Source organism: Oncorhynchus mykiss, chromosome Y (genome assembly GCF_013265735.2).
Source record: "Oncorhynchus mykiss isolate Arlee chromosome Y, USDA_OmykA_1.1, whole genome shotgun sequence".
NCBI lineage: Eukaryota > Metazoa > Chordata > Actinopteri > Salmoniformes > Salmonidae > Oncorhynchus > Oncorhynchus mykiss.
The window spans coordinates 35,839,104-35,856,538 of NC_048593.1; the positions used below are offsets into that span (position 1 = coordinate 35,839,104).

The 17,435-nt window shown below is 39.9% G+C and overlaps 1 protein-coding gene across 3 annotated transcripts in view; it reads right to left on the reverse strand.

The window, feature by feature from the left end:
- Window positions 1-2,039: 2,039 nt before the first annotated feature.
- The window catches only part of LOC110510227 (CMP-N-acetylneuraminate-beta-galactosamide-alpha-2,3-sialyltransferase 1), a 30,375-nt gene continuing 14,979 nt past the window's right edge, over window positions 2,040-17,435 (reverse strand). For 2 of the 3 annotated variants that reach the window (XM_036967329.1, XM_036967330.1), the window contains one exon: window positions 2,040-2,378. In XM_036967329.1, the coding sequence (XP_036823224.1) occupies window positions 2,178-2,378 (201 nt within the window). In that variant the 3' untranslated portion in view covers window positions 2,040-2,177. Of the gene's footprint in view, window positions 2,379-16,342; window positions 17,361-17,435 lie in introns of those variants that run through there. The other variant, XM_021591615.2, reaches the window with a different exon arrangement.

Genomic DNA, 17,435 nt, shown 5'->3' on the forward strand with positions numbered 1-17,435 from the left:
CTCACCTGTGTGTTCTCCAGCACCAACAACACCAAAACAAACAGAGGAAAGCAACAATGTTAAACACTGACACAACAGTGAAATCAACTCATTATGGAAGACTTATCAGAATGCCAAAACGTTACCAGTACTGAAAAGACTGACAATTGTGATGTCCATGTTATGTTATATATTGCTTAACAATTGCATATTGTGATGTGAAACACTGAGTTGAAAGAGCATACAAAAATAAATGTTCAAAAAGTCTAATGAAAGGGAGATGTCATGTCTGTTCATGTACAGTATTTACCTTGAGTGCCTGAGGCTGGCGCTGTTACTAACTACTACATGTGGTCATCTGTACTTGCACTTGACCCGTGACCTCTGATAAACTTGGTTCTTCTACCCGCATCCCTATCTCAGTGTGCTAGTATATTACACTAGCCAAACCCAGCTTAGTTAAGCGCTAGCTAGCTCTAGGCTAGTTGGTTTCAGTCAATGTTAGCTTACATGTTAGTGGTTAATAATGTAATAGTTGTAGTTGTTTCTCATAGGCCTCCTGTCATTTATAGCTTTTTCAAAATTGACACTAATAGTACAGTGAGTTGTAAATAATGTGATTGTGTATGTAATGGTGTATGGTGACTCCAGGTTTGGATGAATGGACCTACCAGACCCTCAAGACAAATCCCATGGCGGGTACCAGGAATGGTGGGAGGACAACCCGAAGGTCTTTCTCTTTGCACATAACAGCAGCGTCCAGGCTTCCAGAGTACTCACCCTATTGCCTGCTGTATGCACGGGAGCCGCAGCTGTTTACTGAGTTAAACAATGCAATTGTATATACAATAGTATTAAACATATGAGATTGACTTAGTGTTGTTTGTGTATTGCTATTCTTGTATTTGTATAAAACTTCCACCACATCAGGTGGCGTTTCAGGCCAAATGACTTGGCCTGGAAGAAGGACGAAAGTAAGGTGAGACCTGGGAATCGTCGCTGCTTTTTTACTTCTAGCTGGGGTCACCGTCTATTAAGGTGAACAGAATATATACTGGTTTCAACAAGGTACCCAAAAGTAGTTTGAAGTAATGTTTTCATTTTATTAGCTGAATAAAAAACAGGAGCTGGTGCACACCAGAAAAATGATTTTGTGTGGAGGTGCTGACTAACGGTGAATAAACTATAAAAATAGAATGGCACACTCCATATGTAAACTCCCAGTAATTTATTGGGTAAATCACCAATGTTTCAGCATCACTGTGCCTTCTTCAGGGTAATGTCATGAATACTTGAACCAGGTTATGTAGACAAACAGTGCAATTAGTGCAACCAATGACAATAGTGATGGGTGTGTCATAATGATTAAGTTAATTAGGATGAATTAGTGAAACTGTTAAAAAAAAACAATAGTCATGGCATATTAAATATATTAGGCTATTATCATATGTAAACATAATTAAATATTGTACATAATATTAGCATCAACATACATTATTGTTTAATTAAATTTCACATATTTTCTTGTTTCCTATTTCATTTATATTTGTTACATGTAATCTTTTGGTTCAACCTTAATGCATAATAAGCATCATCAACAGAGGGAACATATTAGGTGTACGAATTCCTAGCTGAATTCCTAGCTGCAGAGTAGTAATTAATATCGAAAACTTGTTCTTATACTGTCGGTAAGAGTTTAACCACGTGGTATGGTTAAAAGATTCAGCAATGGTCAACAACCTTTGTCTCTTCCTAATGGAGATTAACATGGTCTGGTGATAATTTCTCAAAGTTGGGTTTTATTCGGAATGGCTGAAAAGGGCTGTCCCAGGACGCCTGACCCAAACTGGGCTCAGGGGCGGTCCTCTGATTTAGTTAACTCCAATCCCTTTTTTGAGTTTTCCTTCATTAAACAGTACAAAATCATATTACACAATTTTACAAACAGTATCATACATTCATCTTATACAACAATTAGATGTAAACCTCATATCTGAGGCTATTATATAAACAGCGTTATGGTAATGTGGCCACACCGTCTCCCATGAGCTTCCCCAAGTTGTGACAAACGGACCAGTTCGTAGCCGGATTCTTCACCGATCTTTTATACTTTCTCCGGAACATGAAATTTGTTCGTACCTCAAGTTCTGTGAGGTGGAAGAAATTCCTTTGTGCTCCATGAAAATTTCCTCTGCCTCTTATACTATGTGGCCATGTCTTCTCAGGAATTTACGACGTCTCTCTGACCACAGCAGCCTAGTTGAAGGAGGAACGGGGGAGGCAGGGAAAGGGGGATGGGGCTTGCTATACCCAAAGAGTCCAACGTCATGACACCTCCCTTGGTAGTAGTAGGATCTCAATGTTTCCTCCTCTCCTTGGTAGAGCAACATGCTCAATGCCTATGTATTTGAGGGAAGAGATTGGACAACAAAGTGAGCTGCTTACACCTGATTGAGCTGCGGTGTTCAGCTATGCAGTGTTTTAATTGTACTTTTGTTTGTCCTACATAGACTTTTCCACATGAACAGGTGATGAGAGAGATTACTCCCTTGGTCTTGCATGAGATAATACCCCTGGGATGTTTTTATAGTGCTATTGCACTGTGCGCATGAGCTCATTTGTAGTTCCCATTTGGAATGGGTGTCAAGAGTGTCTGAGTGGGCTCAGGGAACATGTCAGATCTCACCAAGCTTTCTCCAATATTGCAACCACAAAACTTGTTTAAAACTTCTTAGGGCTGCAATCCCGTTAACGGGATCGATATGACAACAGCCAGTGAAAGTGCAGGGCGCCAAATTCAAATCAACAGAAATCTCATAATTAAAATTCCTCAAATATACATGTATCTTATCCTGTTTTAAAGGTAATCGTGTTGTTAATCCCACCACAGTGTCCGATTTCAAATAGGCTTTACAGCGAAAGCACCACAACGATTATGTTATGTCACCACCAACTCACAGAAAAATTCTGCCATTTTTCCAGCCAAAGAGAGGAGTCACAAAAAGCACAAATAGAGATTAAATGAATCACTAACCTTTGATGATCTTAATCAGATGACACTCATAGTACATCATGTTACACAATACATGTATGTTTTGTTTGATAAAGTTCATATTTATATAAAAAAATCTCAGTATACAAATTCACTAGTTCCAAAAACATCTGGTGATATTGCAGAGAGCCACATCATTTTACAGAAATACTCATTATAAATGTCGATGAAAATACAATTGTTAGACATGGAAATATAAATATACCTCTCCTTAATGCAACAGGGTGTGTCAGATTTTTAAAAAAACTTTACGGAAAAAGCAAACCATGCAATAATCTGAGACGACGCTAAGAAAATAAATAAAATTATCCGCCATGTTGGAGTCAACAGAAATCAGAAATCACATTATAAATATTCCCTTACCTTTGACAATCTTCATCAGAATGCACTGGCAGGAATCCTAGTTCCACAATAAATGCTTGATTTGTTCGATAATGTCCATTATTTATGTCCAAGTAGCTACTTTTGTTAGCGCGTTTAGTACACAAATCCAAACGCAGGTCCATCCGAACGTCGGACGAAAACTTCAAAAAGTTATATTACAGGTCGAAGAAACTTGTCAAACTAAGTATAGAATCAATCTTTTGTCACACCCTGACCATAGTTTACTTTGTATATTTCTATGTTTTGGTTGGTCAGGGTGTGATCTGAGTGGGCATTCTATGTTACATGTCTAGTTTGTCCAGTTCTATGTTCGCCTGATATGGTTCTCAATCAGAGGCAGGTGTTCGTCATTGTCTCTGATTGGGAACCATATTTAGGTAGCCTGGGTTTCACTGTGTGTTTGTGGGTGATTGTTCCTGTCTATGTGTTTTCACCAGATAGGGCTGTTTAGGTTTTCGTTACGTTCATCACGTTCTTTATTTTGTAGTGTTTGTATTGATTCGTGTTTTACGTTTGTTCATTAAAACATGGATCGCAATCTACACGCTGCATTTTGGTCCGACTCTCCTTCTCATACAGAAAACCGTTACATCTTTAGGATGTTGTTATCATAAATCTTCAATATAGTTCCAACCGGAGAATTCCTATGTCTGTAGAGAAGACATGGAACGCAGGTCGCTATCATGTGAAATGCCCGTGACCAGAACCTGGCTCTCTGCCAGACCACTGACTCAAAGAGCTCCCATCCAGCTCCACAACACAGTAGAAGCCTCATTCAAGTTTCTAAAGACGGTTGACATCTAGTGGAAGCCAACTTTATCCATATCCCACTGTGTATTCAGTAGGGGCTGGGTTGAAAATCGACCAACCTCAGATTTCCCACTTCCTGTTTGGATTTCTTCTCAGGTTTTTGCCTGCCATATGAGTTCTGTTATACTCACAGACATCATTCAAACAGTTTTAGAAACTTCAGAGTGTTTGCTATCCAATACTAATAATAATATGCATATATTAGCGACTGGTACTGAGGAGCAGGCCGTTTACTCTGGGCACCTCTGGGCACCTTTCATCCAAGCTCCTCAATACTGCCCCTGCAGCCATAAGAAGTTTTAAACATCGCCATATTCACAGAAATCAGCTTTGTTTGCATAGCGATGTTGAAAAGAACCTAATTTAGGCAGTAATGATCTCCAAAATTAGAATCATAAGGCCATCACACCATTGATATAGCAACGGACGCTAATAGTTTATTGAATCCCATTGAGATGTGGCAGGGGACACTTTTTGGCTGGGGGACATTGTTTGGTAATGCTAAATGCTAAATAATGTCCCCCAGCCAAAAAGTGTCACCCCCCTGCGCCACAATGGAATTTGATTAGTTCTAGCTTCCGTTGCTAGAGCTGTTGCTAGAACTTGCAAAATTCTGACCGGGTTACGTAATGAACCAAAGCGTCCATTGATATGCTGGTTGCTTTGCTCTATATCGACCCATATCGATTGTATCTTTTTGGTCTTTTGCCGTAGGCATAGCCTGCCACTAATATTCTAAATTGCGGAGCATTTAATAAAACAACCACTTTTTCCTGTGAGCAAGACCTTCAATAAGCTGGTAGACTATGCAGAAATAATTGTGGAGTTAATCATTGTTATAGCCCAGATTGCCTAGATATACTTTACTGTTGTTTTTTCTAAGGCCAAGCAAACAAGGGGTAGCATATGCTTTTTTGCCCATCTATATAACAAGGGTTAGGCCTATATCCTCACATACCCCTTCAATTCAAGCCCTGCTTTTAACCATAAGACATCTCCGCAGAAATGTATAGCCTAAGGATTACATGGTGTTAGTGATTGTGTCTGTTAAACCGGTAAACATGTGGTACACTGGGAACTTTGAGAAAAACATTTGGTCAAATCATTACATCAGTGATTTTCAGGTCAGAGAAAGATGCCCAAATTTCTGCATTGGAATTCTGAGTTGGATGACCTTTTTTCAGAGTTCCCAGTTGTCTTGAACGCACTGAGCTAGGAGTTGTTTTGAATGCGGCACTGGAGACCTGAATAGGGCTTCTTCCAACAAAGCAGCCCTTGTGTCCATATTGATTTCAGAAATAGGCATATCTACACAGTAATGGTGGCTGGCTGCAAATCAATCTAATAATTTTTGTATTGAGGTGATATGCCTATTTTAGCTAAATCGACAAATTAAATTGATTAGATTACTCTGGCAATTATTTTTATTTTTTTACAAAACCATGTTCATGTAGATGTTTGTAAGGCGTTCATGGTGAGATCTTTAATAATAAACTAAATGGACCCTTAAACTAACACATACGTCTTGCTGTGTACACAACAGCAGTTTGACACTTTAGAAAAAAACTTGTCTCGATTTGACAGTCCATGTTAATTCATGCCAGTATTTTATGGCGCTAGGAAGATGTTAGGTGACTCTGTAAGAGGTATCAGTAGCTTCATGAGGCTTAATTCTGGCATGAATCACCCCCCATAGGTCTGAGAAGAACAAGATTGGCAGGGCAATTCAAGAATAGCCAATATGCATTAACATGGACTTGCTACTGTTATTTTTCACTGTTTTTTTACTGTTGCTTTTAGTTCTTTACTTATCTATTGTTCACCTATTTTTTACTTAAAATTGCACTGTTGGTTAAGGGCTTGTAAGTAACCATTTCACTGTAAGGTGTTGTATTCGGCGCACATGATAAATACGCTTTGATTTGCATTGATAATATAATATATTGGGCCTATAGCCACTGCACAAACCTCATTGTTATATAACTGTTTTCAATTGGTTAATGTTGCATAGGATTAAGATTTTTAAAGTCATTTTTCAAAATCTGAGCGGTAGATCTCTGATTTCATTTTGACTCAGAAAAGGTTGGTGACCTGCTCTACAACATCTGTAGAGTATGACCTTTCCACACACAGGAAGTGGCGCAGGTCCTAATCCAGGCGCTTTGCCATCTCCCGTCTAGACTACTGCAATTCTCTGATGGCTAGGCTACCCGCTTGTGCCATCAAACCTCTGCAACTTATCCAGAATGCCAAAGCCCGCCTGGTGTTCAAACTATCTGCAGTGCCTTCAGAAAGTATTCATACCCCTTGACTTATTCCACATTTAGTTGTGTTACAGCCTGAATTCAAAATGGATTAAATAGATTTATTTTCTCGCTGATCTACACACAATACCCCATAGGTTGGTAAAAGGGGAAAGGTTGACTGTAATTGTTAGGTTGGTAAAAGGGGAAAGGTTGACTCTAACTGTTAGGTTGGTAAAAGGGGAAAGGTTGACTGTAATTGTTAGGTTGGTAATGGGGGAAAGGTTGACTGCAATTGTTAGGTTGGTAAAAGGGGAAAGGTTGACTGTAATTGTTAAGTTGGTAATAGGGGAACGGTTGACTGTAATTGTTAGGTTGGTAATGGGGGAAAGGTTGACTGTAATTGTTAGGTTGGTAAAAGGGGAAAGGTTGACTGTAATTGTTAGGTTGGTAATGGGGGAAAGGTTGACTGTATTTGTTAGGTTGGTAATGGGGGAAAGGTTGACTGTATTTGTTAGGTTGGTAATGGGGGAAAGGTTGACTGTAATTGTTAGGTTGACTGTCATTGTTAGGTTGGTAATAGGGGAAAGGTTGACTGTAATTGTTAGGTTGGTAATAGGGGAAAGGTTGACTGTAATTGTTAGGTTGGTCATAGGGGAAAGGTTGACTGTAATTGTTAGGTTGGTCATAGGGGAAAGGTTGACTGTAATTGTTAGGTTGGTAATAGGGGAAAGGTTGACTGTAATTGTTAGGTTGGTAATAGGGGAAAGGTTGACTGTAATTGTTAGGTTGGTTATAGTGGAAAGGTTGACTGTATTTGTTAGGTTGGTTGGTTGAGAGACATAGTTGGATAAAGAGAGATGATAAGTGGTGTGAAAAGTATTCTGAGAAATGTTCAGTGGTCCCCTTACCGATCATATTATAATGATACGGTTAAATGACTGTCTAAAGGGTCTGGGACCTAGAGTGTCAGACAAAGATTGGCACATTTTCTATGGTTTTAAAACAGATCCCAATAAAAAATAGAATCCTTAAGTCAGAGCCTTCATCAAGAATTAAAGGAATACCACCCCAGTAATACATTTTGAAGTAAAACCAATAGGACCGATGAATGTTGAACATGGTTTTCTGTATTCACCCTCTCAACCATTTAACTTGCTAGGTTGAGACTTGTACACTAAACTTAAGGCTACAATGTATTGTAGTTCTGATGGAGTTTTTCTTGATTTCTCCAACAATGAAGTTCTAAATCAATTCGTGAGTAGTAGGCAAAATTGAACCACTCCCCGAGATGGAGTAGAAACTGTCTCTGTCTCTCAGGCTATTCTGTCTCAGGTGCCAGACTCATATGGACAGAGCACTTTAATGACAGCAGGCTGATAGACAGTGCTAGCCAAGATATCATAAATGTTGATCCTAGAAAGAAACTGTCTTGTCTCTAGAGCTACAGTAACTTAAAAGGGAAGTTCCCTCCAAAGTGTATCTCTCCCCTTCTGAATTGGCCAATGTATTTTATAATTTCGGCACATTACATGTAATTCTCAAAATAGACATTTAATGAGTGTGAAGCAGAAAGTATACATCCAATGGAAATTGGTCATATATATTTAGAGTAACATCATTAGGGTAGACTAAAATGCAAACAATAAGGTGAAAGTAAAAGTGGACAATGACATCCCGGTGAACTGTCACGAGTCCGACCGAGGGTGGCTCCCCTTCCTGGTCGGGTGGCGCTCGGCGGTCGTCGTCGCCGGCCTATTAGCTGCCACTGATTGTCTTTCCTCCCCCTCCTTGTATGTTTATTGTTAGCACCTGTTAGTGAGTCATTAGTTGGGCTTTATTAGACAGCCTGTTTCTTTGTGCGGGATTAATCATTGTGACCTTCGTGTATGTAGTAGAGGAACGTGTTTGTTCCTGGTCGTGTATTTTCTGCTGTACTGTTTTCGTTTGGGGCATTTGATTTTGAGCACCCAGTGTTGCGTGAGTGCATGAAAAGAGCACAGTATTGCACTCTCTGTTTCCTGCGTCTGACTCCACACCCACGACACCCGGAGCGTTACATGAACAGACGTTATCATGTTTGTTTTGTTTGTTTTTAAACCTTACAATAGTGGTAAAAGCAGAACATTGTTTAAGTGATACGTGTGCATTAGCTGTAGTGGTTAAGAGGGGTTTCTTATTGGGAAGAAAGTAAAGGGTTGAAGGAAAAAGATATGGAGACTAGTGAAAGTAACAAAGACAGTGATAACAAAAGTAAAATGGGAAGATTCATGGTACTCATGTTCTGTCAGTTGATGTCAAATTGAATAAGTGTTGACAGTATGTGAATGGTAATATGTTATTAGTGGCTTTCAGATAGAAGTCTAATAATGCAATATCCAAGTAATTTGAAGAAACTAAGGTTTCAATACAATGTCACGTGACGAACAGAGGGATTGAGCCATGGGACTGATTAGAGGCTGCCATCTGGTGTTTAGGTTAAAGATAAGCTTCCTGTGGACCCATAGATAAGAGTGTACTGAACTCTGAACTCACTGAACTCTGGCTGTAAGGGACGCAGTGGGAAACTTTGGAACAGAGGTCTGAATAATTGAATAAGATACATTTTTGACTATTTCCAATTATTATTTTTCAATTCGATAGTGTGAATAACACCAGTGATTTTAAGTATGAAGGTAACGTCATCTAAACCAATAATTTGTTTCCATTACGTGGAACACTGTCTACTATTGAAGTAGATCCCAAAAAACAATTTTTATTACCAGGGCTATGAAAAAAAAGAAAGCTCTGATAAGCCAGCGCCAACTGTTTGAAGGTGCTAGAGGATTTGTTCAACAACAACTTTCCTATTTTGACTAGTTCATGTCCCAGGGACAGAAAGTACAGAACACAAGCCATGCGTAAATGCAACAGGTCTAGATGATAAGACTACAAGAAAGGGGCTTTGGGATTGTTTACTTTAAAAGGTGCCTATTTTGCTTAAAGGGACCCAGTATCACCTGATGTGTCTCCAGTATGATTATATACACATGGTTTTATCAAGGCTTCCTGCCCAAAATGCAGTAAGCTTGTTTCAATAGGGGAGGGTGGTACATGTAGGCATAGTAATACTGAATGTTGCATTTTTAGGACTGATTCAGATTTAGCATAGTGAAAACTATGTACATGTTTATTTTCTCTTCCAGGACTGATGGAATGTCCACTACCAACATTTCTGACGAGTTTAACACTACAATTCTGTAGCTCTCCCTTTGAATAGCTTCCTGAGGCAGGTGCCTTGGGAGAGCAGTTAGTAAGACTCTGCAGTACTATAAAATATAAAGGTACCCGGATCCGGCTGTTAAGGGAGCATCCAAATGATGTAAGGCCTGGCCATTTGTTGTTTTTGTTCTATGTTTTACCACACAGACACCTGCATACACACACACCCCACCCATCAATACTTATGAATATTTGTTAGTGGTGTTAATATCATGCCTGATTTATTGTGTGGGGTATTGCTATTTGGGTTTAGTAGGTTCTTCATGGTTAGAAAGGATGCACTTTAAAGGGCACAAACATTTAATTTCCTGAAGTGTCTATTGTCTGAATTTTGGTTGACACTTGTAAGTTCTCCGGTAGAGAAATATACTGAAAAACCCTATGTAAACCTGGTATATAGAATTGTTGGACATGTTTTACAAGGGGCATGAGTCTGAAGTACAGGGAAAGAGAAGGGGAAGAACAGACTCACTTAATTACACCATGCCCCTTTCTAAACTCATTAAAACTCTCTGATCCTGGCCACCGCCCTGTGTTTTATCATCTGCTATCTAAGCACACCTTATCAGGAGACAAGATAACTGCAGAAAATGTACACGTGGCCCTTCTCTAAACCTGAAAAGTTGCACTTTGGCAGAGCCTAAATTAATTCAGGTTCAGGAGTAAATGGATAAGAACGCAGCCAGTCCACAGCACTGACTGAGTCATAAGCAGCAACAGGTTATGTATGTTAAGTATTTGTAGATTTATTTTCAGTTAAGTATGTTATGTTGTATTATTAACTGACCACATACAGTGGGGAGAACAAGTATTTGACACATTGCCGATTTTGCAGGTTTTCCGACTTACAAAGCATGTAGAGGTCTGTAATTTGTATCATAGGTACACTTCAACTGTGAGAGACGGAATCTAAAACAAAAATCCAGAAAATCACATTGTATGATTTTTAAGTAATTAATTAGCATTTTATTGCATGACATAGTATTTGATCACCTACCAACCAGTAAGAATTCCGGCTCTCACAGACCTGTTAGTTTTTCTTTAAGGATCCCTCCTGTTCTCCACTCATTACCTGTATTAAATGCACCTGTTTGAACTCGTTACCTGTATAAACGACACCTGTCCACACACTCAATCAAACAGACTTCAACCTCTCCACAATGGCCAAGACCAGAGAGCTGTGTAAGGACATCAGGGCTAAATTGTAGACCTGCACAAGGCTGGGATGGGATACAGGACAATAGGCAAGCAACTTGTTGAGAAGGCAACAACTTTTATTAGAAAATTATTAGAAAATGGAAGAAGTTCAAGATGATGGTCAATCACATTCGGTCTGGGGCTCCATGCAAGATCTCACCTCATGGGGCATCAATGATCATGAGGAAGGTGAGGGATCAGCCCAGAACTACACGGCAGGACCTGGTCAATGACCTGAAGAGAACTGGGACCACAGTCTCAAAGAAAACCATTAGTAACACACTACGCCGTCATGCATTAAAATCCTGCAGCGCACGCAAGGTCCCCCTGCTCAAGCCAGAGCATGTCCAGGCCCGTCTGAAGTTTGCCAATGACCATCTGGATGATCCAGAGGAGGAATGGGAGAAGGTCATGTGGTCTGATGAGACAAAAATAGAGCTTTTTGGTCTAAACTCCACTCACCGTTGTTGGAGGAAGAAGAAGGATGAGTACAACCCCGAGTACAACCCCAAGAACACCATCCCAACCGTGAAGCATGGAGGTGGAAACATCATTCTTTGGGGATGCTTTTCTGCAAAGGGAACAGGACGACTGCACTGTATTGAGGGAAGGATGGGTGGGGCCATGTATCGCGAGATCTTGGCCAACAACCTCCTTCCCTCAGTAAGGGCATTGAAGATGGGTCGTGGCTGGGTCTTCCAGCATGACAACAACCCGAAACACACAGCCAGGGCAACTAAGGAGTGGCTCCGTAAGAAGCATCTCAAGGTCCTGGAGTGGCCTAGCCAGTCTCCAGACCTGAACCCAGTAGAAAATCTTTGGAGGGAGGTGAAAGTCCGTATTGCCCAGCGACAGCCCCGAAACCTGAAGGATCTGGAGAAGGTCTGTATGGAGGAGTGGGCCAAAATCCCTGCTGCAGTGTGTGCAAACCTGGTCAAGAACTACAGGAAACGTATGATCTCTGTAATTGCAAACAAAGGTTTCTGTACCAAATATTAAGTTCTGCTTTTCTGATGTATCAAATACTTATGTAATGGAATTAAATGCTAATTAATTACTTAAAAATCATACAATGTGATTTTCTGGATTTTTGTTTTAGATTCTGTCTCTCACAGTTGAAGTGTACCTATGATATAAAATTACAGACCTCTACATGCTTTGTAAGTAGGAAAACCTGCAAAATCGGCAGTGTATCAAATACTTGTTCTCCCCACTGTATATACTTCCACCCTCAGTGACTGTAGAGTTTACTTCTCCTATTCTCACCCATGGCCATGACCCAAAAGACAGAAATGAGGAGGCCCCATCTCTGCGCTGAAAAAAAGCTATTGATTGCATTATACTTTGGTAAAGTAAACCTTGCTGTCTCCCTGTATTGCCTCCAACAATTCCTCCAGGGATTTGACAGGACTGTAGAACTGCGTAGTGAGATTTTATCTGTGTATATTATATATACCTCACATGCTACCCATAATGCAATTAATATGTTAACTAAGTATATTACAAAGTATATCTGACTCTATTTAACATTATAGTAAAACGATCTGCAATCAAATATTATGTGTTTAGCTGACTAAGGTCAAGAAAGGGTCATGAGAAGCTAATTTCAAAGCAAGTGTTATTTAATAACTTTGTAAAATGAATGGATTCCCATACAAGGTATAAAGCTTAAGTTACAAGGCAATACTGACATTAATACATATTTGAGGGGATAGATCTCAAGGTTAACTTACAAGACAAACCTTGAGCAAAGAGATACTAGGTCAGATGCCTAGGAAATAAGAAAATGTCATACAGGTTAAGAGAGAGAAAAACAGACCTTCATTCCATCTATAACATCTGAAGGTGTAACATTTTCAAACCAAAACCAACCACCATTGACCAATCAAACAATACTAAGTTTACAGTAACCTGATCACCCAGGCCCCATCGACACAGGGTGTCACAGCATCTAACGGCTTGTCTGGGGGATGAAACCAATGTAAATAGACAATAAAACCCCTTTGCATCGAGTAATTTAGGAGAGAGCGTTCATGCTGTACAGATACAAGTTACCACAGAGATCATATATCCATATCGATCGACAAACATTTCAGCAAAAAGCCCAAAGATAAAGCCTTCTTTGCATTTCTATAGTTTTATTGGGGGGTTCTCTAAAGCCTGGTTCAGATACAACAGCCGAGACGATACGGTTTTATGTTTTTGAACAAAGTATGCCTGATCTGAACGGTCTGGAGTTTCCAAGATTCAGTATGTCACATCTTAGCCAAATGCTTGCGATGAGATGGGTCCGTTTATTCAATCAGAGAACTGTGCGCTGATGTTCTGTCTTAAGCCAAGCCGCTAGCTAGCTAGCTAGCCAAACAGATACATAGCTAGCCATTTTTGTTGCATTTAGTTATCCTAGCTTGCTGATATTTATCTGACAAGTCACATGGTGTGCCCTGTTTTGGTGCATGTATTTTATGACACTTGCTTGCTAAACTTTGTTTCAAAGTTTCCTTCACTTAACTGTATGCCCTGTCTTTAGTCAGCTGTTCTACAACACTGTTGAGGAAAACTTATTTGAGGAATCAGGCCGAACTCATTTATAAGAAATAATACGTTTATTGAGCAATTGCAAGGAAGATCACTCTCTCAGGATGAACCCGGAGAGTAACTTTCAGGACATACCATAAAGGAACACTCAGGACATACCGTAAAGGAACTCTCAGGACATACCGTAAAGGAACTCTCAGGACATACCGTAAAGGAACTCTCAGGACATACCGTAAAGGAACTCTCAGGATATACCATAAAGGAACTCTCAGGACATACCGTAAAGGAACTCTCAGGACATACCGTAAAGGAACTCTCAGGACATACCGTAAAGGAACTTTCAGAACATGCCGTAAAGGAACTCTCAGGACATGCCATAAAGGAACTCTCAGGACATACCGTAAAGGAACTCTCAGGACATACCGTAAAGGAACTCTCAGGACATACCGTAAAGGAACTCTCAGGACATACCAGAAAGGAACTCTCAGGACATACCAGAAAGGAACTCTCGGGACATACCGGACAGGAACTCTCAGGACATACCGGAAAGGAACTCTCAGGACATACCGGAAAGGAACTCTCAGGACATACCATAAAGGAAAACTCAAGACATACCAGAAAGGAACTCTCAGGACATACCGTAAAGGAACTCTCAGGACATACCATAAAGGAACTCTCAGGACATACCGGACAGGAACTCTCAGGACATACCGGAAAGGAACTCTCAGGACATACCGGAAAGGAACACTCAGGACATACCAGAAAGGAACTCTCAGGACATACCGGAAAGGAACTCTCAGGACATACCGGAAAGGAACTCTCGGGACATACCGGAAAGGAACTCTCGGGACATACCAGAAAGGAACTCTCAGGACATACCGGAAAGGAACTCTCAGGACATACCGGAAAGGAATTCTCATGATATTGTGGTGGTTCATTTCTTTACTATCAAATGAGGAGAGACAAACTTATCACACAAGTCAGAGTTATACTTACACTAAATATTTATTCACGTAATAATAAGGGAGCAGGTCAATACAACGCACACATATAAAGTGAATTGATTTAGTGCGCTATGATAACGATGGCTGGTTGACGATTCACCCTCAGATGATTCGTTGAGAGCCCAGAGACAAAAGTACAAAGGTATTTTATAGCCAAAATACACCCCTTTCAACCTACCCAACAAACAACAGATGTATAGAATGGGTCACAAGGTTAAGATTTGTATGAAAGATACTTATTATTCACAGCAGACAGTATCTGCTGTAAAAAACGTTATCTTTGTGTAGAGACCAGGGTCTGGCCCTGGGGTAATTTCTCCCTGGTACCATATAGAACAGAAACATTAACTCATGCTCTGGAATGAGGTCTCTTCAGGTTTTATCACCCAAAAGACATTGTAAATCTCCTGTCAATGTTATCTCCCAGAGGCAAATTTTCAGTAGAACACACACAGATGAGAGTTCTAACAACCCCTTATTCTGTTGCATAAAACAACTATTTGATGCAATAAAACTATTATAACATAATCTTGGAAAGGAACACTCAGGACATACCAGAAAGGAATTCTCAGGATATACGAGAAAGGAATTCTCAGGATATACCAGAAAGGAATTCTCAGGATATACTAGAAAGGAATTCTCAGGATATACCAGAAAGGAATTCTCAGGATATACTAGAAAGGAATTCTCAGGACATACCGGAAAGGAACTCTCAGGACATACCGGAGAGGGTCTCAAAGATTTTACAATCACACAGTATTTATATACTTAATCTACACAAAGAGCTGCTTACTCCTCCAAGGGGGAGGCAACCTTACAAAAGAGATGAGGGATAATTGTCTCCATTTCCTTAGAAAAATAATACAAATGAGAACAGGTTCTAACCAATTCTCACAGACTATACAGTGCATTCTGAAAGTATTCAAACCTCATTTCTTGCCTAATCAATCTACACTCAACACCCCATAATGACAAAGTGAAAACAGGTTTTTAGACATTTTGGCAAATTGAAAACAGAACTACCTTATTTACATAAGTGTTCCGACCGTTTGCTATGAGACTTGAAATTGAGCTCTGGTGCATTTCCATTGATCATCCTTGAGATGTTTCTACAACTTGATTGGAGTCCACCTGTGGTAAATTCAATTGGTTGGACATGATTTGGAAAGGCACAAACCTGTCTATATAAGGTCCCACACTTGACAGTGCATGTCAAAGCAAAAAAGGAATTGTCCGTAGAGCTCCGAGACAGATTTGGGGAAGGGTACAAAACATGTCTGCATCATTGAAGGTCCCCAAGAACACAGTGGCCTCCATCATTCTTAAATGGAAGAATATTGGAACCACAAAGCCTCTACCTAGAGCTGGCCGCCCGGCCAAACCGAGAAATCGGGGGAGATTGGCCTTGGTCAGGGAGGTGACCAAGAACCCGATGGTCACTCTGAGTTCCTCTGTGGATATGGGAGAACCTTCTAGAAGGACAACCATCTCTGCAGCACTCCACCAATCAGGCCTTTATGGTAGAGAGGCCAGATGGAAGCCACTCCTCAGTAAAAGGCACAAGACAGCCCACTTGGAGTTTGCCAAAAGGCACCTAAAAGACTCTCAGACCATGAGAAACAAGATTCTCTGGTCTGATGAGACCAAGATTGAACTCTTGAGAGAGCTTGAGAGGATATGCAGAGAAGACTGGGATAAATTCCCCAAATACAGGTGTGCCAAGCTTTAGAGTCATACCCAAGAAGACGCAAAGCTGTAATCACCGTCAAAGGTGCTTCAACAAAGTACTGAGTAAAGGGTCTGAATACTTCTGTACATGTGCTATTTCAGTTTTTAAATTTCTAAAAACCTGTTTTTGCTTTGTCATTATGGGGTATTGTGTGTAGATTGGTGAGGGGGAAAAACTATTGAATCCATTTTAGAATAAGACTGTAACGTAACAAAATGTGGAAAAAGTCAAGGGGTCTGAATCATTTCTGAATACACCGTATGTCTAAAATAGAGGAGACATGGGATCTTTAAAGCCTAACCAGAGGGAACTATGTTTCCACACGGCTAGGCTTTAGTGCCCGAAAGATAATGAGCAATTAATAAATCACTCTTCTGTGTGGTACGTAAAGAGGTTACTGGACAGGTGTGGAAAATGACCAGTGACTAGTAGTATTCAACTCAAGCATTTACATAGCATTAGTCTGTAACAAAACAATTTTGTACCCACAACACAAAATTCTACAACTGGCTAGTTTCGTCTCTTCTCGTCTTTCCTTATGTTGGCTGTTGTTTCTGAACCCGGGCTTAAAAGAGCTGTATAGTATGATTGGTGGAAGATATTTCAAATCTGATTCCAGATTTGAATAGCAGAGAAGTAGCCTAAGTTTTTATCTTACTTGTTGGTAAAGCTCTCAACTTAGCTGATTTGTGTTACATTATTGTGATTAGAATGTTAGAAGTCATGGGAGTTTTTAACAATGGTAGCTTTGGAAATTTGAAAAGTAGATTTGTTTTTAAAAGTAGATTCATTTTTTTAGAAGGTCAAAAAGTTTAAAAAGTATAAATGTTATCAAAAGCATGTTTATCAAGACCAAACTTTTTTTAAAGTTTGAATGGTGTTTCTAAGATGTAATGTAGTCCTCGACAGACTAAACAGTCAGAAATAAATTGTTCAATATAAAAAAAAATGGGACTATTGAAGCAAATCCCGTTAATGATCTGGATTAATGATTATCACCATCCCTTATATATCTCAAGTTTATGTATTTCCGAGAGCTTTCTTGTGACATTGTACTCATAGTCTCCAGGGTGTGGTCCAGTCTTGAGCTTTTTATTGGTTAGTGTTTCCCAGTAGTGGTGCCAGTTCCCATTTCTGTCTTTCCCAAATCCATACACATTCACCTGCATTTGGAATGAAGTGTTTAGAGAATTTGTTTAATAACAGTGTTTACTGAAGTTTTATGTATGGCAATGTGA